Source organism: Cynoglossus semilaevis, chromosome 4, assembly GCF_000523025.1.
Source record: "Cynoglossus semilaevis isolate Cse_v1.0 chromosome 4, Cse_v1.0, whole genome shotgun sequence".
Taxonomy (NCBI): domain Eukaryota; kingdom Metazoa; phylum Chordata; class Actinopteri; order Pleuronectiformes; family Cynoglossidae; genus Cynoglossus; species Cynoglossus semilaevis.
Window position 1 is genome coordinate 13,197,422 of NC_024310.1, and position 24,177 is coordinate 13,221,598.

General features: G+C 39.5%; 3 protein-coding genes across 3 annotated transcripts in view; all 3 read right to left on the reverse strand.

Annotated features, from left to right (window-relative positions):
• Positions 1–346: 346 nt before the first annotated feature.
• Positions 347–10,653, reverse strand: trmt9b (tRNA methyltransferase 9B). Its single transcript, XM_008309294.3, has 4 exons — positions 10,520–10,653; positions 5,565–5,764; positions 4,583–4,756; positions 347–3,968 (listed from the first exon to the last, which is right to left on the reverse strand). The coding sequence occupies exons 2-4, from the start codon at positions 5,719–5,721 to the stop codon at positions 3,040–3,042; spliced, it is 1,260 nt and encodes a 419-aa protein (XP_008307516.1). The 5' UTR covers positions 5,722–5,764; positions 10,520–10,653; the 3' UTR covers positions 347–3,039.
• Positions 10,654–14,725: 4,072 nt separating this feature from the next.
• On the reverse strand, positions 14,726–18,527 carry n4bp2l2 (NEDD4 binding protein 2-like 2). The gene is made up of 6 exons (XM_025054826.1): positions 18,371–18,527; positions 16,755–17,743; positions 16,418–16,542; positions 16,207–16,295; positions 16,050–16,126; positions 14,726–15,956 (listed from the first exon to the last, which is right to left on the reverse strand). Exons 2-6 carry the CDS (start codon positions 17,741–17,743, stop codon positions 15,818–15,820), a joined length of 1,419 nt encoding a protein of 472 aa, XP_024910594.1. The 5' UTR covers positions 18,371–18,527; the 3' UTR covers positions 14,726–15,817.
• A 338-nt stretch (positions 18,528–18,865) lies between these two features.
• Positions 18,866–24,177, reverse strand: part of brca2 (BRCA2 DNA repair associated) — a 12,670-nt gene continuing 7,358 nt past the window's right edge. Inside the window, exons 13-29 of the mRNA XM_025055232.1 lie at positions 24,153–24,173; positions 23,776–23,874; positions 23,613–23,682; positions 23,072–23,535; positions 22,796–22,986; positions 22,523–22,710; positions 22,271–22,441; positions 21,672–22,044; positions 21,437–21,592; positions 21,082–21,229; positions 20,893–21,005; positions 20,605–20,800; positions 20,355–20,521; positions 20,145–20,283; positions 19,771–20,027; positions 19,439–19,573; positions 18,866–19,341 (exon numbers count right to left, since the gene is read on the reverse strand). Of these exons, the coding sequence (XP_024911000.1) occupies positions 19,000–19,341; positions 19,439–19,573; positions 19,771–20,027; positions 20,145–20,283; positions 20,355–20,521; positions 20,605–20,800; positions 20,893–21,005; positions 21,082–21,229; positions 21,437–21,592; positions 21,672–22,044; positions 22,271–22,441; positions 22,523–22,710; positions 22,796–22,986; positions 23,072–23,535; positions 23,613–23,682; positions 23,776–23,874; positions 24,153–24,173 (3,230 nt within the window). The 3' untranslated portion in view covers positions 18,866–18,999. The remainder of the gene's footprint in view (positions 19,342–19,438; positions 19,574–19,770; positions 20,028–20,144; positions 20,284–20,354; positions 20,522–20,604; positions 20,801–20,892; positions 21,006–21,081; positions 21,230–21,436; positions 21,593–21,671; positions 22,045–22,270; positions 22,442–22,522; positions 22,711–22,795; positions 22,987–23,071; positions 23,536–23,612; positions 23,683–23,775; positions 23,875–24,152; positions 24,174–24,177) is intronic.

Consider the following 24,177-nt stretch of genomic DNA (forward strand, 5'->3'; position numbering starts at 1 on the left):
GTTTTGTAACATTTAGCTTCTACTTATAATTATATACTAATCTTACTATTATTTTTTCTATGATTTACTATTATATTATTTTAAAACCAGTCATCCTGCTGATTGAGGTACCACACAAAATACTACCTTGCTTTTCCTGACTTGTTTTTCAGGTATCAATTTTGAAATACATTTGTACTATACATAACAAATAGTCAATGGAATCACAGCAAATATTTTCTTTCATTTATCCTGTCATGTTGAACTAAATTAAACAGCCGAACTAATGTTTACTTTTATGGCTTTTTTTCATAATTCCAAGTGAAGTATTTTGCACCCGTCATCAAACACAACACCGTAACCTGAATGGATGAAAATATTTTATTAATGAAAAAAAGTATACTCTAAGATGCTTACTGTACATCAGTTGACAGAAGACAACAATCAGTGTTACTACAGAAAAATCACAGTTGGTACAACATGTACGTCAACTCCGTCCGTGGCACAAGGTAAACTGAAGACCTGTAATGAGTCACGTATCACACACAGTTTGTCTGTCGCTCACTGGCACTAGGCAGACATACAGTTTATGATATACAGTGCAATGTTAGTTCACAGTAGAGGAGGCAGTTGATTGGCTGACACAAACGGCGTAGTACAGGGAAATACACGACTGTTTCAGGTGTCAACGTTGAGCACAATTACAGTTCTGGAAGATATTCTGTACAGGTTTTTGTGTTTCTTTTTTAACTATTTAATTGTGTTTTATAATAGAATACAGAGGTGAGCAGGCCACAGACGTAGGACACAATACTTTTAACTCTTCGAATTTAGAGCTCAAACATGTGCAAACATAAAAGAAATACAATAAATAAAAAATAAACTTCAGTGCCTTTAAGATCAAGTGTGAAAAATTTAAACTGTATATATCAACAAAAACTCATTACAATGAAAAAAAGTCTAAAAAAAAAAAACCAAAACAGTTTTTACATCAGAATATTAGGACCATGTTGAGTCGCAAGTTAAAAAGCTACAAGAAAGTCGTAACTTTACGAGAAAAAATAGTAATTCATTTATGATTCATTTAGAATAATATAATATTGATACATTTATACAAATATTAAGACTTTATTCACATAAACTAGCAACTTTTTTCTCATAAAATGTCCTTTTTCATGTGAATCTACTATTTTTTCTCAAAACATTACGACTTATTTCTCGTAATGTGCCACAGTTATTTAAGTACCTTTAAGTAATATCTAAAATCAGGGCAGCTGTACTCGATTGAATGTGTGAATACACAGAGAATACGTGCGCGTTCTTTAAACACAGTTGAATACACAGTTCACTAACTGGAGTGTTATTTGTTTGCACCATACAATTTCACCACTAGATGACAGCAAGTCCTAAAATACTACAGTTTAAGACGGTATAACCATATGGAGTATTTTATACTCCAGAGAGGCAGAAAACTGCAGGAACGCTCATTGAATAAATAAAAACTATTATTTATAAAGTACCAAAAATCTTAAGACACCTTCTGCAATAAAATACAACGTTAAAACGGGAGACGTACATACGACAGTTTTACATCCAGAAAAGGCAAACACAAAAAAATGAGTAAATTTAAAGATGAGTAAAAACGTCAACACATTTTGTGTAACTTCCCTCCTGTGACGTGTGTTTGTGTTCATGAGTACGTGAAACTTCTTCAGGACAACTTTCAGGACAAAGATGTCAACAAAGGAAAATGAACAGACGAGCTGGTTGTGGTTTGGTGCGAGAGGCAGATGACAGGAGAACACACACACATTTGATCTGTAGTACAGTACGTACGAGTATGTGTGAGTATGTAAACAGTGTTATAGCTAAGTGATAGCTAAGTGATGGCAAAGTGACCATGGAAGGATTTGCAAAAACAACTCCTGGTTCGCTGTCCACTTACAGGACAGGACAAATGAGGAGAGATCAGGATCAGAGGACCAGCCCAACAGGTCTAAACTGTCAATGTTGAGTCTATTTAAATTCAGGGCAGCTTTGTGGTCGGAAAAGAACAACAGGAGCTCCTTATCCATTTTGGATCTGTCCTTTCATGTAAGTGGACTCTCGTCAGGACCAATATTGTGGATCAGTTTCCAGGCTTTGGATGAACAGAGTGAAACTGATCAGGAGTCAGTTTTGCTTTCTAAGACGCTCAGTTGCTGAATATGAGCCACGGGAAAAACGTCATTTTACAACCAGAAGATTTCCCTTTTGATATACAGTAGCTCTGTTAACTGGTCTGTTAAATGGTCTACACACACACGTGGTCTACACACAAGGTTGGCTGCGTTAAACAGCACAGACCCATTTAAAACAGGCAGCAGCATTGAGCTCTGAGGCAGTTTGTAGAAAAGGAACTGACTGAGAGATGCAGCTGATGGTCATCTTTAACACAGTGTGTGGCTAAACAACTGGATTGGCAAGATTTGTGTGACAATGTTATTTCACGGTCCTCAATGTCAATTTGATGTCCAAGTTCCTGGCTCCCTGTTTATTTCTAGTTAAGAAATAAACACTGGATTTTCCAAAAATCTCCGCAGCAGTGAAAACTGAAAGTCTTGACTGTGTATAGTTAAAAAAAAAGTTATTTAAAAGCTGAAATGTACAGTGGACACTGCTTGTTAGCTAAAAATGCTCATTTACTGCATGTAAATGAATTTGGTCCCTTTCAAGCCCATGGTGGCCCACATACAGGCAACATTATTTGACCCGCATGGAAACATCTATTGGTGCAACTTAGTGAACCTTTACTGTTGACGGTTGATGGAAAAATGTTAAAATGTAGGTTTTATTTAAAAAAAATTTTTCTTCAATAATGCCTAGTATGGATAAATAAATGGACAAATGTCATTGGGTTAGGGTGAGGTCTGTTCATGTGATCGCAATATTATACGGAATCCATTTCTGACCTTCACAGATTTAAATATTTGTGAAAAATAAAATGTGATTATACGCTAAAATTGAGACTTAACTCATCAAAAATTTAAAATAAATAAATAAATGCCATCATTAAAACCATTAGGGTTGAACTTTCTCTGCCACCACACACCAGTTGGCGTGATCGAAGTAGGTGTGTTTGACGTGAAGCTCCTCCATGTGATTCTCTATCAACTCTGCCAGCTCTCCCTCCCTGAAGACATGATAGTACCGTAGACAGGAGGTGTCCAGCTGTCCGTCGGCCTCCTGAGGACATTCTCTACTTCCCTGTTGTGGCTGCTGCTGCTGCTCTTTACCTTCACCGTTGTCTTCAGACTGCTCCTTCTGGAAAGACCACAGGTCAGGCAGGGGCAGAGAGCCACAATCCTGGGCAAAGGACAGCGACACTTCCTGGTTTTCTGTGCTGTTGTTGTTGTCGAGGTTAGCGTTGCTGCCTCGTAGACCGTTTTGTCCTTTGTGCAGGTCGGTGACAGGGTCAAAGACATCCTCCTCTGATCCAATCACAGACGAGGGGGAAAAGAAGCTGGACACCTGCTTGATTAGGCCTCGTCCTCTCCACCTCCTGTTGCCCTCGTTCTCCCCGGTGGGTGAAGTTAAAGTGCTGAGGTCTCTGGAGGTTGACTGTGAGATGGAAAGACTTCCGAAGTCGAACACAGAATCCAGAGACCGGGAGAAAAACCACTGCCTCTGGGTCTTCTGCTGCGGCGCTGTGCACGTCAGGTCTTCTTCGTCCGCAACGGAGGATGTGCTTCGAATCTTCCTCTGCTTTTCTTTGTTGTCGAGGGGTTCGCTCAGACTCTGTGCTGTGCCCCTCCTCTTGGACTTGATCAAACCCAGAGACGAGTGGGGGTTGGGGTTCCAGGGGACAAAAATATCCTGCTTCTCAAACTTGCGACGCTTCTGCTCCATGGCCCACACGTAGATCATGATGCATCCGCCCACTCGCAGAGTGCGAGCCATCTCCCTTATTGCTCGAATACGTCGCTCTTTGGTGGACAGGTGATGGATGACTAAGACCAGAATAACAGTCGGGGTTAATGACAGCGGTCCACGCAGGTGTTTGTTTAATAGTCCAGTAAAGTGCATTTAGCACTGACAGATATCACATACATAAAAGTAGCAGTTTGTGGACCACAAGGGCTGACATTACATGTCCTAATGTTTCTGGATTGGTAAAACACAGTGGTCAAATTGCATCTGCAGGGTGAGTATTTTTACTTTCTTGAATTCCAGTGTACATTTACATTTGCAATAGAGTCAATAAATGTTATCCCTGTTTGGCCCACAAATTAGACTATGCTTTAAAATTGTCTTGAGTTTGACACCCCCTATTCAATCATCTTGACATTCCAACACACCTGCCAAAAAATTAACTACTCTCATTGAAAGGTAATACAATTACAAATCAGTTTCCACAGATCGAGAAATAATCAAAATTTAAATAATTTCCCTTGGTGCACTGCTCACAGTAGTTCCCTTCCCTTTACAGGGCCCCGCCCCCCACTTCATGAACCAGTGTAAGATGTCATGATCCTTTATAAACAACACAAGAGAATTAGAGTTTTGTCAGTGAATCAATTTGATAGAGTTCACCTTTAACCTTTGACCTTTTTTGGTCAGTTACCTGCGATGGAGAGCACAGCGTCGAAGCAGCCATCTCTGTACGGCAACTGCAGCCCGTTGCACATCTGTACCTCGTGTCCTTGGCTCCAGGCGTAGTCCACCAGGGGGCGACACACATCGCACCCCAGCTTGAACACGTCCTTATTGATGTGTAGATACTTCCCATTGCCACAGCCTGAAGGAAGCAAGACGGTCAGATTAACATTTACATCAACCACCGTCTGCTGTAAATGTTCAATATTTTTTATTTGAGTTGTTGTTTAGTTTACTCCCAGTTTAATATTTTTTCCAATTCTCTGTATTTATATCAGTTTACTTGTTAACTGGGAAACAACAAGTGTTATGTGTTTTCATACTGCAGTCCAGTGCCTCGTTGCCCTAGTTGGTAGTTTATTTAGTAGGTCAGAGTCATCAGTTTGGAGGTACTTCAACATCAGGGAACAACACATACTGTAGGATGTGTTCTCTTATGATACTGTGAAATGGTTGGAAGGATGATAAGGAAAAAAAAAACAACACTAAAAACAATTTGAATTGAATCCTACAACCTGTAAACTGTTGTAATCATTGAAATCTTTTATCTCGTCAAAACAGAGCTTTCAAAGCCTGTGTAATACAAAAAAAGAGATTTGTTTTATTTTATTCATTTTAATTTATTTCCTACATTAAGGCAGCATTTTTGTTCAAATTGTTTTATACATTTTTAAATGATGCAGAGTGACCTCTGTTATTAGGTCACTGTGTAACATTCAGCATGTGGCTGAGACTTTTAACTGAGAGTTTGTTTGTTTTTTAAAGGGTTTGAATCAGGAAAAATGATCTTATCTTATATCTTATATGCAATAATGCTTTGGGGGGAAACTGAGAAAAAACAGATATAAATAAAATATCAATATATATCAAGTATTATATATACAGTATATATGATTATATATACATGTGATTTAAATTCAGCACATTTTACAGATGGAGGCCACACTCACCTATGTCAGCAACAATGCTTCCTGGCTCCAGATCCAGCAGAAACTGTCGTACTTTGGGCCATGCTTTATAGCGGCTGTCATTAAAATATGGAGCAATCTTGTCATAGACACTGTGCACGTGCTCTCTCTCCAGCTGGGTGGCAGCCTGCTCCATCATGTCCGCCCAGGCTGCTTCACGCAGCCAATTCACATCATGCTACCTGCAGAGACAAACACATCCCCTGGTGTTGGTTTTTTCATTTTTTATTTTTTTTTTAAATGTAATTAATCCATCAGTTAGCATCAACGGCAGAAAATAAAGAACAGCAACGTGTGCTCCCTGAGGAAAACCGAAGCTGATTTGTTCATCCATGTGATCGTGCAGGTCACACAAGGCTAGTCGGGACATTTAATCAGCACCTGCAAACACACATGCTAGGCAACAAGGGTAATTTAACACCTATTCATCTGCAGCTCTACCTAGAGGAGCGGATTCGTTTGTCATGGCTTCGCATACAGCTGGCAGCTCTCAGGGGGAACAGTTACGGGCCATACCATGGAAGTTACATTTTAAATCAAACTCTCGTATAAAGTAGGGAAAAAAATAGAAATCTGGCCAAGACTAAATGGTTTTTAAGGCAATGACTTTGGTCATAAATCATGGAGGCAACAAGATGGAAAACCAAAACTATGACCGACATATAATTGAACAGTGGGTTGAGCTGTTATGGATCTAGTATAAACACTTGGGCTCAGTCATGTCTGTGTCTGTGTACAGACCAGGGCATTAACAGAAAAACCGACAACGCGGCGACAAAGTTCCTCCCCTGTCAGTGTGACTATGCCTTAAACAATCAACAACGCGACTCAGATTGTATGGTCAGATTTTTCAATGTGAAAAAATATGAAGTCATTGCCCCAGTATTGACTGTCACTGATGCCACGTTCCTTTAATAGTTTAAACAGCTATTCTACCCCTGGGATCAAAGTTCAATATGAATCCATAAAACCTGAGTTTGTTATGACATAATTACACATGAGATTCATTACTGCTGCTCAACATTGGATTTACTCTTCACCATGAGCCTCTGAGACAAACTACTATCAAATGATGTCTTTGTGGCAAACACAAGAGTAGGCGTTTTTTCAACAAGTGGGAATAGTGGTTTGCTGCTAACTGGAGAACAAACAATTCTCCACATATTAGCTAAATATTTCACGATTCACGGAACCGAGATAAGCCGAGAGGTCCAAGTGCTTAAAAAATAGAGAATTGAGCCTAACCCAGGAGTGATCGTTATTTAAATACTAGCTTGTTTGTTCATTAGCAGCAGGAGGTGAGCTTATAATGGAGCTCAAACATCTCCGTCCCAGAGGAGCTCAAAGCCCAACTCTGCTCACAGTAGGGGTAGGTAAAAATATCGATTCAATAATGCAGTGCAATTATTCCTCTCCAATACAAAATTGATTCAGCAATCTACGGAATCAATTCAAGCCCCTTGTATTGAAGGACAGCATAAGTCCAGTGGAGAACAATGCCCCCTGCTGTCAGACAGGGGGCCCTACAGAGTCACAGGGAGGAGCCAAACTTGATGAGGTCTCCCAATAGGTCCATGTCAATGTATTTTGGTGGTGACTGCTGTTGGAACTCTAACCTTAAATATTCTCTGTTCCAGCCAATCCTTCATTTGATATTTTCATTATCATATTATTTTATTATTTAATATATTCATTTATATAATATAGAATAACAAAAGCAGTTGATCAGATCTCCTCTAACAAAAACCTGCAGACAGAGATGCAAAATTGGAGATCGTGATTTGAGATTGTGTTATTGCCATGTGTGGTTTATCACAGCTCCCAGTGCAGTCACTCTCAGTTTATCAGGATGCTGCCCACAGCTCCAGCTCTGCTGCCGCAGCACAAAGAGTGCCTCAGCATTATTATCCAAAGAACAGCCGCAGGGATTTTTAGAAAACGTACAAACTTTCAGTTGAATGAAAGCTGAGTGTGGACATGTTAAAAGCAGATGAGTGATATCTGCATACAAGGTATTCAAAGTGAGTAGAAATGATGTGCTCCTTGTACCGCAGAGAATTTGATTGTTGAACGTTGTCAGTGCAGCAGTTGACATCATCAATCACCGATGTCATCTGCTGCCAAATCAATAAAAGCTGGGAATATAACAGGGCCGTGGTAAAAAAGCAAGAATGTAGATCTTGTTGAATTTTTTTTTTTTTTTTTTGGGGGGGGGGGGTCATTAAACTTAATTGCATGTAAAATGGCTTCAGTTGTTTTAGCTGTTTTTGTTACATAATAGAAATCTACAATTACAGAGGGGATGTGCTAAGATGAATGCAGTACTGTAATAAGTGTTTCTGTTTTGGGAGAAACACTTATTACGTCGGGTAAATAGATAGGTGATTACCTGTAGTCCCTTAAACTCAGTGATGGTCTGCTGACATCATTTGTCACTGTCCAGAAATTCTTCCTTTTTAATAATGTGTATATGGAACATTTCTTTAAAATTCTATGCAATATGCAGTTTTCAAATTATAGCTTTTGATGTCACTATCAAAAAAGCACAAACAGTTTGGAGCCATTTTCCTGTGTATTAACAGCCTCATTGGTGAGTGTGTGTGTGTGTGTGTGTGCATCACTGGCAGAAGCTTCCTCCCTCAGACCTGTTCCTGGACCATGTGCATCCTCTCCTGCCTCAGTCAAGGGTAAAGAATGCGTGCCTTACGTAACGCCGTGTGCTCAGGCCTTTGGACAGTTTGGTCCCTTATTCCATTCTCATCTTTATGCTCACTAAACCGCACTCGTCCTCAGCTGATGTTATGTAACGTGTATCAGTGAGGGCTCAGAGCACCGACGCTGCACAACAATGGAGGCTAAAATTAACACACAACAGATTCAATCTTCACACCGCCCTCTTGGTTTGGATGTGGTTAGCCAACAAAGACATGGTCGAACTGTTCATCTGTGGCTGAATTCAATCTTCAAATCTCTTAAACTAATATTTAAACATTACTAAAACAACATTATCTTGACTTCCCTTTGTCTATTTTTTTTTACTACTTTATTCTAGATGTATGCGAATAATACAATACTTTTAGGCAAATGCGTCTATTTCCTGGTTAATGTAATGCCATATTCAAGCTAGAAAGTCTTTTATTTGGTCACATTCATTTTTTACTTGGCTCATAAACAGCATGGTAGAAAATTTCTCATCTGCGTCTGTTGTTTGTTTTATACGTATAGACGAACTCTGCCTGTGATACAGTAAATATTTGGATAACAACACAGATCATTACTGTAGGTGGCCCAGGTCAGGGTACGCGATTACTCTATTTTGACGTTTCAATACATTTCATTTGTTGGTTAAATTAAAAGTGTGCGAAAAGTCTCATTTATCAAGGTCATGTTATCCAAGGAGTTTAGTTGTAAGAAACTGGACTGAGCTTCAAAGACGTTTCGTTCCTTCATCTGTTTTTCAGAAACAATACATAGCTTCACATTTTATTTCAGAACCAAGGGGAACCCAGTTTTTAAACTGGTCCCACTGTCTGATAAAGGCCTTCCTATAGGGGTCAGGAGATGGGGCAGCTGGTGGTTTCAAACCTGGTGATACAGCGTGGTAGGCAGGAACACTGCCACTGGCTTCACATTCAGCCATTACTGCTCTGCACAAACCTAACAAAATGTCCACGGACCCTGCTGATTGCAGACCCTTAAGGTCGGATCTAAGCAGCACTTAATGAGATTGGAGAGATGAGACGACACATTCGCTGGATGCTGTTAATGACCTGCAGGCCAGGTCATAAAGGCAAAACCACAGGGAACCACAGGAAAGAGGTTTCTATGACGGTCAAGCATCAGTGAGTTACTTAGCTTCAACATGTGGTGGGAGGTTGTCTCTCACTTGTAGCAAAGACAAGACTTTGTTTATTCTCAATTTCGTTGTACTCAATAGAGACTATTCTATTTTATTCTATTTTTTTTCCTGCTAAAGATTCTGTACTAATTATGAAAGCGTTAAAAAATCCTATTACAAATGTAAATATGATTATGAAAATGAAACCACCTCAAATGATAGTGCCAATGGCTTATGGGATTCATTCCAAATATTCTAGTGAGCTCCAGTTATCTTCTGTCGTCAGTCATTCACTTATGATTTTAACGTATAACTTATAACAGTTAGCCAGACAATGGAATAGGAACCTCATCACTGACAACCACCAGGGAGTCAACACAAGACTGCTGGCTAATGGACAAACATCGTAAACTTAAATCAGCTAAGAAGTTGAAGGGAGATGTATTACATTTCTCCCTAATATTACTCAGTCCCACTAATCATCCAGAACTGGTATATTCTTCTTTGGGTTTCAATGGGAGTCCTGCAGCAAAAGACAGCTATCACTGCCAACGTGTGTGTTTTATTTTAATATTTAACCTTTTCCACTCTGATGTATCTTCATCATCTCTGGTCAAAACAAATAACAGCATTGTATTCTTTCTGAAATCTCTTTATGATTCTGTGTTTTATTTAAATACATTTCCGCCTACTCTACTTACTAAAACGGTGGTACAAACAAACAAGGCAAATGGGATTTGTGTCTAACAGAACACTCATGTCCAAACCGAGTGAAGTAATTGCAGTTTTCGACGTGTATTGATTACTTCTTAGATTAATCTAGAATTAAAAACCTTGATTCAGTTTATTAACAGATTAAATTAACACACTGTTCATTCAGTCCTGTCAATATTTGCACACCTTTCACTCACGCACACACACAAAGCCACTTTTCCAGTAACCGCCGTGTAATTGCAGTGATCCGCCTCAGTCTCTCGGTTGCCAGAGGAAAAACTTCCATCCATCGTCTACATGATCGACCTGACGCCTATATCTGCGGTATCGACACCGGACAAATGTGTACAAAAACAACCTAACCACTTACGATCATCGGACTTACCTTTCATAGTTGTTCGTGTTTGTGCGAAGGAGCAAGGGAGCGAGTGGTCGCCAGTAGCGAGCCAACCCGCCGCCTGACTGGATCCCAACCACAACATGAGGAGAGTCACATCTGTCAATGTACAAAGAGATCACAATAATACTTCCGATGGTAGAGTTTCAAAATAAAAGTCGCATTTCTTTTTTTCTGTATTGCCTTTTTGCTTTGTGTTTGTGAGCTACAATATCATCATTATATTATTATCATCTTGCGGGAAGTGGCCTACTGGGTGGATATACATAAGACGTATTGCATTTAGAGTATAAATGCATGAAATATGATCAACACATATGCAATTTGGAAGGTAAAGTAGTAAAAAAAAGATTATATATGGATAAACACGTACCATAAGGTGGTTGACAGTTGATAGGATGTTTGTATTTTATATACAGAATATACAGTATTTTTCTTCCTGCCTTACGTATCTATGCTTTTATTTTGTAAAATTAAATATCTCGTTCTCGCCATGTTGAACTCAAATTATCCGGTGGATGGATGGTGTGGAGCGAAGGATGACATGCCAATTGGACAACACAGGCTGTGCGCCTCACGTGACCGACAGAGTAAACAGCTTGAAGTGTCCTGGCAGACAGATGGGTAGATACCGGGAGTCAGACAGACAGTGATGAACTAGGCTGCAGTCTCCGAACAGCAGAAAACAGCTTTAAATGTCACACAAACATAAAGGTTTTGCCCCTAATGAGCACAAATCCATTTCCGACTTCAGGTACCTTTCCACCAGCAGCAGTTAAGCTGCTCCTTATCTTCCTGTTCAACTGTAAACCTGCACCAGAGCCAGAAATCAATTTATTTTTAATTTGAAAAGAAACACCACAGCGTGTACTTCTTCAACAGTCTGTTTCACACACAACCATTCAGGGAACATTCAGCACCAACAACACAATAAAATACAATAAAAACAGAATGAATCTATTTAGAGTTATTCTGCATCATTAACTCTAGATAATGAACAATAAGCATTTATGACACACTCAAACTCTAATGAATAAAACTGCAGCAAAAGAGACAACATTGTGTTTCAGCGAGTTCAGAAGAATTTCAGACCATGAATCAATCCTATTTTTCTCATTTAAATATTTATTTAACTAAATTATTTCTGTATTTTTAGTTTTGGCTATATTTATTAAAATTATCCAAAAACACACGACAAAACATCTACATTTACTGAGCAGGTCAAGTATTTTGAGTGTTTCATCACGGCTCACCTTTTTCACACAGACTTATATGTAGGTCAAAGGTTGCATGATTTCTTAATGCAAATTTATCACCCATTTTAAAACTGTGGAATTGCAGTTAGGAGAACAATGATTCCCAGCTTCCCATATTTATGATGAACCTCTCATGTAAAAGATTACTGAGGATCACTGATTCTATAAATCATATACAGTATACTGTATATATGTATATATATATATATATATATATATATATATACTGTATATATACATACAGTATATACTGTATATGACCTGCTTCTTTAACATCATGCTCTGCTCGGAGGTGTCAGTGTCCATTTGTGTAGGGCTTGTATTTGAATGCTAGCTGGGATTGTTTTCTTTCTTGTAGCAGACAGTTTAATGGCTCATCACAGCCTTTCAGGGAGCAGAGAGCATTCATCAAGGCTCCCTCACCGGCAGACAGACACACACACACACACACACACACACACACACTAGTGTATCTTAAATAGGCTCTGATGATCGGCTCTAGGAATCCTATAATGAGCCTGCAGATGCTGCTGATGGTCAAAGACGAGGACTCTGAACCGTCACATGGTGTAACCCACTGTCAGGACAACTTTCCTGTTATATATCATCCCTATTAAACATATGTATCATATGTGCGACACAGTATTCTGAGAGAAAATTTGCCTGACCAACGTATCAAATGACACAAAAATGCCTCATAATCAAAACTATGTGAAAAATCTTTTATTTTGTTATGTTTAATAAATACATCACTTCCAAAAATGTAGACTGCAGCAGTTGGAGTTGTTTGTTTTCTGCCAATTATAATTAAGAATTATTCACAATTAGCTAAAGATGTCACTTAGCATCTCCCCACCACCAGTTAGAACTGAAGAAGCCTCTTGATTGAGAGGTGAAACGTCTTCTTTTAGAAAATTCACATCCAGTTGCCTAACAGAACTCTTCAACCTTGACCATGACCTGGATGACTGAGAGAGTAAAGGCAGTAGAGTAAAGGAAGTGGGTGTGATCTGTAGAAACAATACATTTAATGGCAATGTACGAGGCAACCGTGAATGACATTACATCAGAGATGGAGTTTTTCTAGGTGGTAAATGTACACCTTTGATAAACACCACATTATTTGTTCACCCATAAAAACCCCACTGGAACTAAGTATGTGTTTTACAGTGTTTTATGGACAACAGTTGATCAATTGTCAACATAAATCAACCAGCCATGCCTTCTCTCCCGTTCACTGTTCCCATAGTGGTCAGTTCATTCTGTTATGTATTGGTGAAGGTAGGTCCCTAAATGCAGCACTCTAGAGACAGCAAGATCAGGTGCAAGGAGTTCATTTTACAGTTCAACTTTATCAAATGTATCCACTGGACACAAGGACCAGGTTTGAACAACCAGGGACATGACATGAACAAGCGCCAAGAACACTGTGACATTAACAACTACACCGGATAATGACCGAGGACTCAGTGAGGGAGAGAGAGGTATATATACAGTATATACCCAGGGCACCAGGGTAGAGAGGTATATATATATACCCACGGCACCAGGGGACAGGAGTGAGACTAATGACAGAGACACAGGTGAGGGTGATCACACTGATTACACAAGGGACACAGACAGGTGGGGATGTTAGACAGACGGACTTCACGTTTCGATCAAAACTCCACTGAACGCTGAAATTGTAAAGCATGACTCAGTCATTTTAAAATACACTGATGTTTGTACAGACTTTTAGTTAGTTATGGGTTCTGTTACAACTTGTTTTTGTGTTTACACGTCTGTGTATGCAGCTGTGTCCCTTTGTTTTATCTCGTGTACCTCAGGGGTCCCCCAACCCCAGGTTTCCATCCCGCTGTGGGATGCAGTGAAAAATGTAACAATTTGTCATATAAAAATATTTGATCATTTCCATTCACTGTCTTTATTTAAAAGATAATACAAATACAAAATAATACATATTTTTGACTGATATGAGTAAAGAGTAAAAGTTGTATTTTTGAAATTTGACCAATTCTTCAATGATCAGTGGGGTCCACGGTACTGGCCGGTAATGGCTGACCATGTGTTTGGTAGTAAAAAGGTTGGGTGCTGATGTACTGCTGATGTAGCCTGCTTTGTCTGATGTAACTGAGAAGTGATATACACAGGGCTGCAGCCAGGAATTCTGGGACCACATGACACAGAACACCTATGTAATACACTTAATAAATATATTTTCAGCATACTACCAAAACACACCGTCTCTTATTATGATTAGGATCACAATGAATAATTATTTAACAACCCATGTTGACATAATATTCTAATATTCTAATATCAGTCAGAGGCCCTTGGAACTGTCCAAGCTCCCCAACCTCCATACGATGCCACTGGCTATTCAAACACATTTTACCCACTGAGTCACTGACAAACACAAACACATTTTACCCACTGAGTCACTGTTCTGTTGTCATTGTTCAGCTCTCCTGTTCCTGTTCATTCACTGTCCTCATCCAGGAGCAGTGTGTTGAACAGCTGTTAGACTGTAAAGGTCAAAGCTTTTATATTTCACAGACTCAGGGAGCGCTCGTCATCACACTCCATTGGAGATGACTGCATTTGGAGCCAAACAGGCTCACAGTGAGGTCATGAATGTCAGGCTCATGAATGATTCATGCTGTAAATGATGCTGTGGAACAAAATTAACTTAATAATCAGTGTTCACAGGGATATCACACACACACACACACACACAGCATTGGCCAGAATTGGTGTTTTATCTAAATAGCATGTCTCCTTTCACTTCACAGTATCCAGTTGTATTGAACTCATTGGCTGCCAGCCGTTATCAGAGCACAGAGCTTCATACTGTAAGCGTTTTTCAACATTTTGACTGAAGACCCACAGAACAGTGTGTTCTATGACCATGTAGACACTGAAACTGCCACAGCTGCAACAGGAAAGAGTAGACTCCCGTCATTCCCCAGAAAATTAATCTATATTACTATAGTAATTATAGTAATCAGCAGTACAACATAGGTTGGTTTCACCAAAATCACCTCTTTGTGACCAAAAATGGAGAAAACAAGTTTTTTTGACAGAAGAAACATTTCCACTTTAGTGACAACTTAAACATCTGAAAGTGGTTTCCCTCTATAGAACAGCAAAATCACGGAGAAAGGGCTTTTAATAACAGAATAATCTATGCACAAATATATGCAGTTTATGTTCATCTCCTATTAAAAGTAACACTGCTGCCACCTAGTGGGCCTGTTCGTTAGTTCAGCTGTTTACAGACCTGTTATTTATAGACAAGGTTCGCCAGATCTCTCCCCTGTCTGCTCCGTGGAAAAACATAATTGACGTCTATATACTATGTGTTTCTTTACCAGATGCAGAGCAAGAACTTCAGGGGGTTAATACTGACATCTAGGACTGAGTGGTATTATTGCTGATGCTTTTTCCAGATCATTGTCATTTCTGTTGTATTTTTGTTTGACTGATTAAACATTTTCTCCATCTTATGGGATGGTGTGTTGTATAAATTGCTGCTGTGTTGTCTGTGGCGTTTCCCTTCTCTTGTGTCTGTGTAGGTGGTGCTTGTGATTTGCGTGGCCACTCCAGATGCACTCAGGCTTTATGTGACCTGTCTATTTTTGAGATGGCCTCCTTCATCTTTCTTGATGACAGCACTGTCAGCAGCAGCTGTGTGTCATCCTGTGTGTTGTCTTAGATATATTCTTTCTTGAGCTCATAGAAATCCCTGAGTATGAGCCATGGCTAAAGTTAATGCTATAAGCGAGTGGTGAGTAGTCATAAAAAGGTCAGGCAGCATCAGGAGTTTTCAAAACTCACAAAATATAAAAGTGTAAAATACTAGCATTTAAATCTATTACAAAAATATCTGATTTCATTTCATTGAAAAACTCTTAATAATAATCTACTATAAATTTTCTTTTAAAAATGTTTACCCTCAATGTACAGTATGGCAAAAGCAGCAATCAAAAAAGAGTGAATGACCTAACTAATGTCCTTTACTGAATAGCTGTCAGCGCTGATTTGATCGATGTCTCTGGGTCACGTGTGGCGGGTCCACTGAACTCATTACGATGTCTATGGATACAGGGAATGCGAACCGTTTCCTCATCTTTGCGATCTTTTCTTGGTGAACGCCGTGCTTGTTTCTTCTGTGGAAGCAAATAAAAGAAATGTGGCACTGACTGAATGTGAAGTCTGCAGCTGCAAGTCTGCTACTAATAGGAGATATAAATGAATCGTACTTTCCGAGCTCACAAGGATCAAATTTCCATCTGGTGTCAGGTTCACAAAAGTCCACTCTGTATCCTTTCTCTAAAGCCTGGCACCATGATAAAAAAATGTGTTAACATCTGAGAAATGCTAATGATTTTTATAATTATAAAAAGAGAAATTTCTTACTATTTTGACATATGGCTTCATCTCCCAGGCTTCTATGTTGGTATTATCTATAATAATTGGAGACCGTCGATCATCCATAGCATCTTTAGCTGAAAGACATTTAAAAAAATTCTAAAATGAAGGTTTTATATTAGGGTTAATGATTAATTATATTACCTTTCCTATTATTTCCTGTGCAGAGTACTGTACAAGCTACATGAAGAAAACATACCTCTCCTGTGGTTCCAATCATGTGCTGCTCCAAGAAGCCCTGGATCATAGTGGTAGTCTTTGCCCTGAGCAAAGTAGTCATCTGTACTCAGTATGAGCCCATTGGGTCCAGTGGAGACCAGCTCCCTGATTTCACATGTACAATAACTGATTAAAGCATGAACATTTTTAGTCTTTTATCAACCACAAAATACTGTAATATAGCATTGTCAGAAATTAGCTAGGGTTGTTCACAATGACGGATACTACCTGGATAATCTCTTTTTGTAAAACAAATTGACATGATCTAAAAAAAACCACCAAAACTACCAACATTTATCTGACAAACTCCAGTTTACCTGGCTAGTGTTGTTTTCCCAGATCCTGGTAATCCTCTCATTAGGATGAGTATCAGAGTAGAAGACTGTGGATGAGTGTTTTCACGTGGTTGGCAGTGACGTTCATTCTGTTCATTCTGTGAGACACGTTCCTGACGCCAGACATGATCTTTATCAAACTGTGGAAATTCTCCTTCTTTATTTCTGCGCCAATCTACATTTCCATCATCTGTGTAGTTTCTGTATTCATACCCTCGAACACCCCTGTTGAGGTTTTGTGGGTAATTTTCATAAGGGTGCCCTCGGTGGAGATTGTGTTCATGTGGAGAGTGAAATCTCTGAGTATGGGCATTCTGTAGATAGTGGCTGGACATGTTTGGAGCGCTCCATGTAGGATTGACATGTGGTGATGCCTGAGTTTGTGGATTTATATGGAATGCATATGGAGGAGGTGGATAGTGGAATGGTGGTCCATGTGGTCCTAGACCTGCTGGAGCTTTCAACACTTGTTGATAAGGAATTTGAGGTTGGTGAGACATTGGTGTCTGATTTGGCCTGAGCTTCTTAAGGTGGTATGGCTCATTCTGATACCAGTGTGGCCACGATGGACACTTCTGTCCACTGTTTTTCCAGTAGCCGTCTGTTTCTGCAAATTCCCATTCAACATTTGTTGTTTTCTGTGCCACATGCTTTTGGGTTCCTGTGTTTACACGAGCACCAGTGCCTCCATCTGTCGTCTCAAGTTCTTTATAAAATTCACTCAGCTCGTTTTCAAAGTCAGACTTCGCAGTTGCTGGTGGTGGAGGGAAACTGGGACCAATGAAAGCCGCACTGGTGAGTCCTACCTCCTTCATCACTCGGTCCCTGTCATTGCTGTCAGGACCTGTTTGGTCTTTGCCTATGACATCAGTAATGTTGAGCAACCCATCTTCACTATTTTTGGTATTTTCACCAACACAAGGAGTTTGGGCTACAGGAGGGCTCAGGTAGGGGGAGCCGGACTGAGACATCTGCAGGTGAATAAATGAACAATGAATAATTATAACACACTGTAACCCTGATAATTTAGCACTTGATTTAAAGGTTTGTCTCACTTTGTTCTATAACATCCTATCAATGTTGATATGTTCTATGAACATAGTTCTAACGACCACTTTATTCAAATATCGTTTAATATCCCCTCCAAAAATTAAGGACTCGACAAGAAAACATTTTATCCATGCAGCAGGTACACGTTTGAGGAATAATAGAATTGTCAACATTGTTAATAATTAAAAGTTGAGCATGATGTGAAAAGCATGTGCAGAGCATGACGGAAACGTTTGGTAGGAAAAGAAACTATTATTTTGTTAAACACTGTCATAGTTGTTATTCTTAGCTTAGTAAAAACCTACAATATTTCAAGTTTTTAAATATATTAATATTTGCATCATCGTCACACAGTAGCAACCCCTGCGCCACCCATAACTACAGGTTAAAAACTGTTTTCGTTAAGGTTAACGGAGTAATAGTGAATTCACTATAACGTGCTAATTGTCAACAAGACGGTTAGCACGTCATATCAGACAAACAGATAGAAATCGCAGCCTGTGTAAAAAAAACCGGGTGTTCAGATTTTTTCTTTTGTCATAGCTTACCGTAAAATAGAGGTTTATTCATAACATCTATGTACGTATTTTTAAAAACGAAAATCCGGTATATATTTAGTGTTGATTTAGCAGTTGTTGTAGTTCTTCTTCCACTTCCTGGTTAGCCATTGATATTATAAATAGTTATTACGGCACCTGCTGGTCTGGAGTAGGAACCACTAGAAACAATGTCGAAAGAATATTTCTACAATTCCATTTTTTTGCTCTTACTTATTTATGCAGTATACCCGTAACTAATAAAGTGTTTCCATAAATAATAATGTTAATAATAAAATAATTAAAATAATAGTAAAATGTCCTTTTTAGGCCAGTATCTCCTTGCTGTGAGAGAAGACAAAGGGCCGGACACATGTACTATAAAATTTGATTTTGTTTGTCAATTTGTGTACAGTGTGATTTGTCTTAAACCTATTGAGATGGTGATGTGTTTTAGATGGTGAGATGTTGACCAGTGCAAAATGTAAAGGTTTGAGTCACAGGAAGTGATGTAAAGGTTTTACTGTTTCACTTTATTCCGTCCAGTGAGAGACAAATGTGCCAAAAGCTGATTAAAGCCTTCACCTATTTGTGTAGCTTTTGCTCAGGGAGTTTCACTGTCTTTGTAGAGTGTGAAACACCTACAGTACATCGACATGCAGTTTTTGGGTGTCAATCATTGCCAGTTCTTCATCATTCACGTATTCATCTTCTAAATGTGAAACAGCAGGTTCCTTAACGAAGTTCTGTGCAGATTTTAAAGTGCTTGGTGTGCCAGACCTTCGAGGAGGGTTAAATGTCTTTTTTACACACGGAGAAGCTGCAAAGTTGGGAAAACAAAGAGAAGGTGGAGGCGGGATAAAAGACAGATAGTCCAGAGCTCGTCTTCTCTTAAGACTTTTCGGGTCTTTCTCTGATGAAGACTTTTCCATGGGAGTATTCTTAATGACGGGTGTGAGGAAGTCATGGTTGGGGGTTGGCTGCTGAGGTATAAGCAACAAATGAAAAAAAAAACAAGTAATTATTAAAGTATGTAGATCAATGACATGACAGATAAAGCAACTGTTTCATGAGACTCACATTTGTCTTTGCATCTTTGTGGTTTGTAACAGTTGGGGTTCTTGGTTGCAGAGCTGGAGAATAGAGAATAGAGGCTGGTCCGTCTGATGTGAGTAGATGTGTGAGCTTCTTTTCAGCAATGAGAAAAAAATTTTCCTGGTTTAAAAAAAAAAAAAAAAAAAAAATCACAGGAAAGATTATATGGACATTTTCTTTACCTTTACTTAAAATAAAAATTAATTTTGGTTTATTTTGGTGCTGATGGTTTAATAAATATATAGCCTATGTATTACAGCGTGGATGACAAAATCGTATTGACAGTGCCAGGAGTTTTATAGATTTTTCCTCTGTACCTGCACCAGGTTTCTTAGATGGCAGAAGGATTCTTGCAGATGAGTTTCTTTTGGGTTAGTGGCGAAGACAGTCATATCACCAGCATACACAACAGGAGTGGGTGACATGGACTGTCCTCTGAGCTGCAGGTTACTCAAAGCCAACAGCACATGTGGTTTAACAACATCCGCCAATCCAGACTGAGCAAAACTGCAGAAGCAGCGGACTTTGACGAAGTTCAGATTTCCATCGGCCAAATAAAATGCTGGCGAGGAACCTGTGGGTGAAGAACTGTTAATGAACGGTGTATAATACAACAATAATACAACAAGAGTAAATAAGAGCAACCAGTGTTATAATACAACAAGAGTAAATAAGAGCAAGTGTGACTCACCATGTTCATCTATTACACTGACGATGAAACCTGTCAGATCAACCTCTCCACACAGTGACTTGAAATCTGGGTCTTGGAGAGCCACAAAACTGATGGCAACCCTGGGGTTAAAATGAGCTGATAGCCATTCCTGAGAAACCTGTGTGAAAAAAAAGAGTTAAAATCTTAATCTTTGATGTAAGTCCATAAAGACAAAGTTTCCTTTGTTACCGGAAGATCCTGAAACTGTGTTTTCTTAGTTCCGGTGAGCTGCACTGTTCCAATGCCACTGCGTTTTTTCCCCTCAGATGTGGTGAGATTGTAGACTTTGTACCGACAGCCTTCCTTCAGTAGAGACTGAAGGTCAGAAGACGGTCTCCAAAAATTTAACTGGTAAACTATAAACAAAAAGACTGAATTAACAATGACCTCTTGACCACAAGACCACATCAGGAAACAAGAGAAAACATGAGGAACACACCACTGCCACTTCGGTCCATGGAGTCAACGACACAGAGTCTCCACACTGGCGTAACGTCACGTTTGGGACATCGACCTTCACTGCTCTCTGCTTCAACAGCACGACGACACCGTTCCTGTAATTCGGCCTGTTTCTTTTCCATCAGTGAACGTCTGTAGGTTTGTAAAGTCTGCATCTGCCGTTCACTCAAGTTAGCCTAGAATAATAAGAAAGAAATAATAAAGCAATGGCCTTTGGCTTTCAAGTATCTGTTGATATATTTAGCTTTCAGTGTTCATTCTTTGTCACCTCAAAGTAGGCTGGGTCATCGCCCACTGCTTCATAAAGCTCCTCTCCATCCTGCAGACTTGCTATACTCTGGTGTGTCATTGTCCGTCTTCTGCTCTGACGTTTCGTATTGGCTGGGGATAATAACTTGTTATTAACGCTTCATTTCATTCCACTCTTTTCTTCATGTTTGAAATACACTGTGCTCACCTTTCTGCTCCTGCTCAAATTCACATTGAATCTTGGCAAAAAGGGCCTCCATGGCCTTGTGCTTTTCACTGTTGTATCGCCGCGCCTCCTTTTCCTCTGCACGAACACAACGGAACACAACCCCACCGTCTGGTATTCTCTCCATCCACTACAAAAGAACAGTATTTTCTTAAAGAATAGCTAGAAAGTCAGACACTGCTGGTCTTTACTGCTGATATCCAAAAATAATTTTGATTATTTTCTCATTAAGCATTTATCTGTGGATGGTGACCAAGGTGCAAACAAGCAGCTGCTTCTTGTACTTGTACTTGTAGTTAATGAGTGTAACAGCAAATACCTACAGAGCTACACTAACCTGTACTGGGTAGCTCCTCAGTATGGTGATGTCCACACACCCTACAGGCCCTCCGTTACTGTAAAGGGAAGATAATGGAAGCAGAAACGGCCAAGGTTTTCTGTAATAGCCAAGTTTTGTATCCCATCGTGCAGGTCGAGTGCTGTTGGAACAGATCTAGAAACACAAGTCACTCTGTTACTTGTTCATGTTGAACTTCAAGACAAAACAACTTCGTTTTTTTCCCCTGGAATACCTTCAACATGAGACATTCTGGTGCCTCTAGAGGAGAGCAAGCATCCTGTGATCCCACCAGCTGAGCTCCGGAGATAATCAGTTTCCCTCCTACAGCAAGTCGTCTCTTGTGGAGCATAGCTGTCAAAGGTTCATCCAGCTGAGCTTTGATGGCGTACCAGCCATCTGTGAGCCAAACTACCGCCAATGAGGGTTCAACCTTGGCATCAGCAGCTCTCGGAGTCTTGGATTCATTGTGACTTTGTTGGTTTAAGGAGAATCCCTTGTAGACAATCCCACTGACACAGAGAACCAAGGTTTTGGCTGCAGTGTCATCCTTCTCCATGATCTTTCTTAGAGCAGGTCTACGGCTGTGGTCTATTTCAACATCATACCTGTAACACATGTCGTTGATATGGTGAGTTTGAGACAATAGTAATAGTTGGGCTGTGGCGATCCCTGAAGGGAACAGCCGGAAGAAGGCAAAGTAAGAAAATATTACATATAAAAAGCAAAACCTTATAATTACTGGACCATTATTTATTATATTCACTTATAAAGCATGTAATTAATTTGAAAATCTGAAATTCCAACCCAGGTATCATTTAAATATCCACATACCTGTACTTGAGCTGCAGGAGAACCTGTTCTGGTGTGAGACAAATGCTGCCCATATCTTTTGGAAAAGACCTTTCCAAGGAAGCCTGTTTCCATACAATCCATCTGTAGTGATTGAACACCCACTCTGTGCTGATCAGTTTAGGATCCACGCCCGGAGTGTCACACAGCGCTCTGTGGGCATTGTCAAAAAAGGTGATATTTATGGAGTAAATAGAAACACAACAGGTAAAGCCAAAGTAAAATGAATCTGACCTGTAAAACTCCTCTCTTCCTGCTGTCCCATCATTGCTGGGGATCAGCCATCCACCATCAGCGAGCTGAACTCCTCCTCCGTTACTGATAACATCCAGTTCAAAATACTGCTGCAAACTAAAGCGAAAACTTTCCGCAGTCTCACTGCTAACGTGGGACGTACACTGGTGTACTCCATACTCGTACAGCTGAGACAAGGAAAAATCATTTTCTCAAAAATGTGTATATTTTGAAGATTAACAAACTCCTCTGTGGCAAAACCTTGACTCATACCTTGTCTAAAGAATATTGGCCAGGAGATTTTCCATTCAAAGCAACTTTGAGTGGAATTCTTGAAACTCCGGAAGTTCGGATGAGAAACAAATGACCTGCTATTGGTTTTATTGTCTGACACTTCTTTTTTCTGATCCTCATGTCTTGCATGTCTCGAGCCATTCCCACATTTTCAAGATTCTGTAACGTATCTGCAAAACCAGAAGAAAAATATTATGCATGTGTTTGGGTATTTAAACAGAACCATTAAGAGATTGTTACCAAAGTTTGCTGCACCTTGGTTCATGGAAAGCATATTCTCTTTTTTGGATGGTGAACTGGCAGAAGGCTGTGGTCCACATCCCTCTGAACCACTGTGATTCATCAGATTGTGATTTACATGTAGGGTTCTCACATTTGACTCCTCATGACGCTCATCATCAGCAACATTTTCAGTGTTTATTTTTTTAGTGGGTGGGATGAATGTGTTACGTTCCAGGTGTTTATTCTGCTCTTCCTGAGGTTTAGAGGAGTCTTCTTGAACAATAGTCTTCTGTTTTGGAAACGGAAGAGCAAATTCAGTGGCTGATGTTTTGTTGACATCAAGGTCTGTGTTCTTCTGCATCTCTGTTACTGTGTTTTTGCGAAATGGAGGAACGAATGCTGCCGTCTTTAAGCGCGTTGATCTGTTTTGTCCCGAAGTTAAATGTTGAGTTGATTTAGGAGTTTCAAATCTGGTTGTCACATACATATTTCCACTGCTGAAAGACAAAAAAAAAAAAAAAGATCTAAGAACCACCCGTGTGCAATTCTGGCCTATAGATTGGTGGTTACTTACCCATGAGGCTTTGTGATGTTTGGATGAGGTGAGACATTGTACTTGAAAACTCTCCTGTCTGTCAATACACCTTAACAAAGAAAAATAAAGATTAGATAATGTTAATTTGTTCATACAACAAAACATATTTGAATTGAAAAATGCAAAAAGCTATAAAACCTACTATTTGGACAACTTTTTTGCGGTCGTAGATCACAACCATGAGGAGCATCAGCAGTCCTATCAAACTCTTCCAGTAATCGTCTTTTTGAGGGAGGTTGACCTGAAAACAAGGAGATAAAGCTCAAACTCAACTCAAAAAAAAAAAAAAAAAAAAAAGACCATCTCTTACATTTACAACTAGAAATTAACTTGAGTTACATGCACAATTCTCCACCATCTAATCCCATAAAGAAAATGCACTCAATCATCATAGAAGACAAAGAGGTCACAGGTCAGACTCTGGTTAATCATTTATAATATTGTAATTTCAATTTTGACATTTGCAGTCACAATGACACATTTTATTAAATGCTAATCTGAGTGACAACAGGAACTTACCTGTCATATTTGCATCATGTCCGAT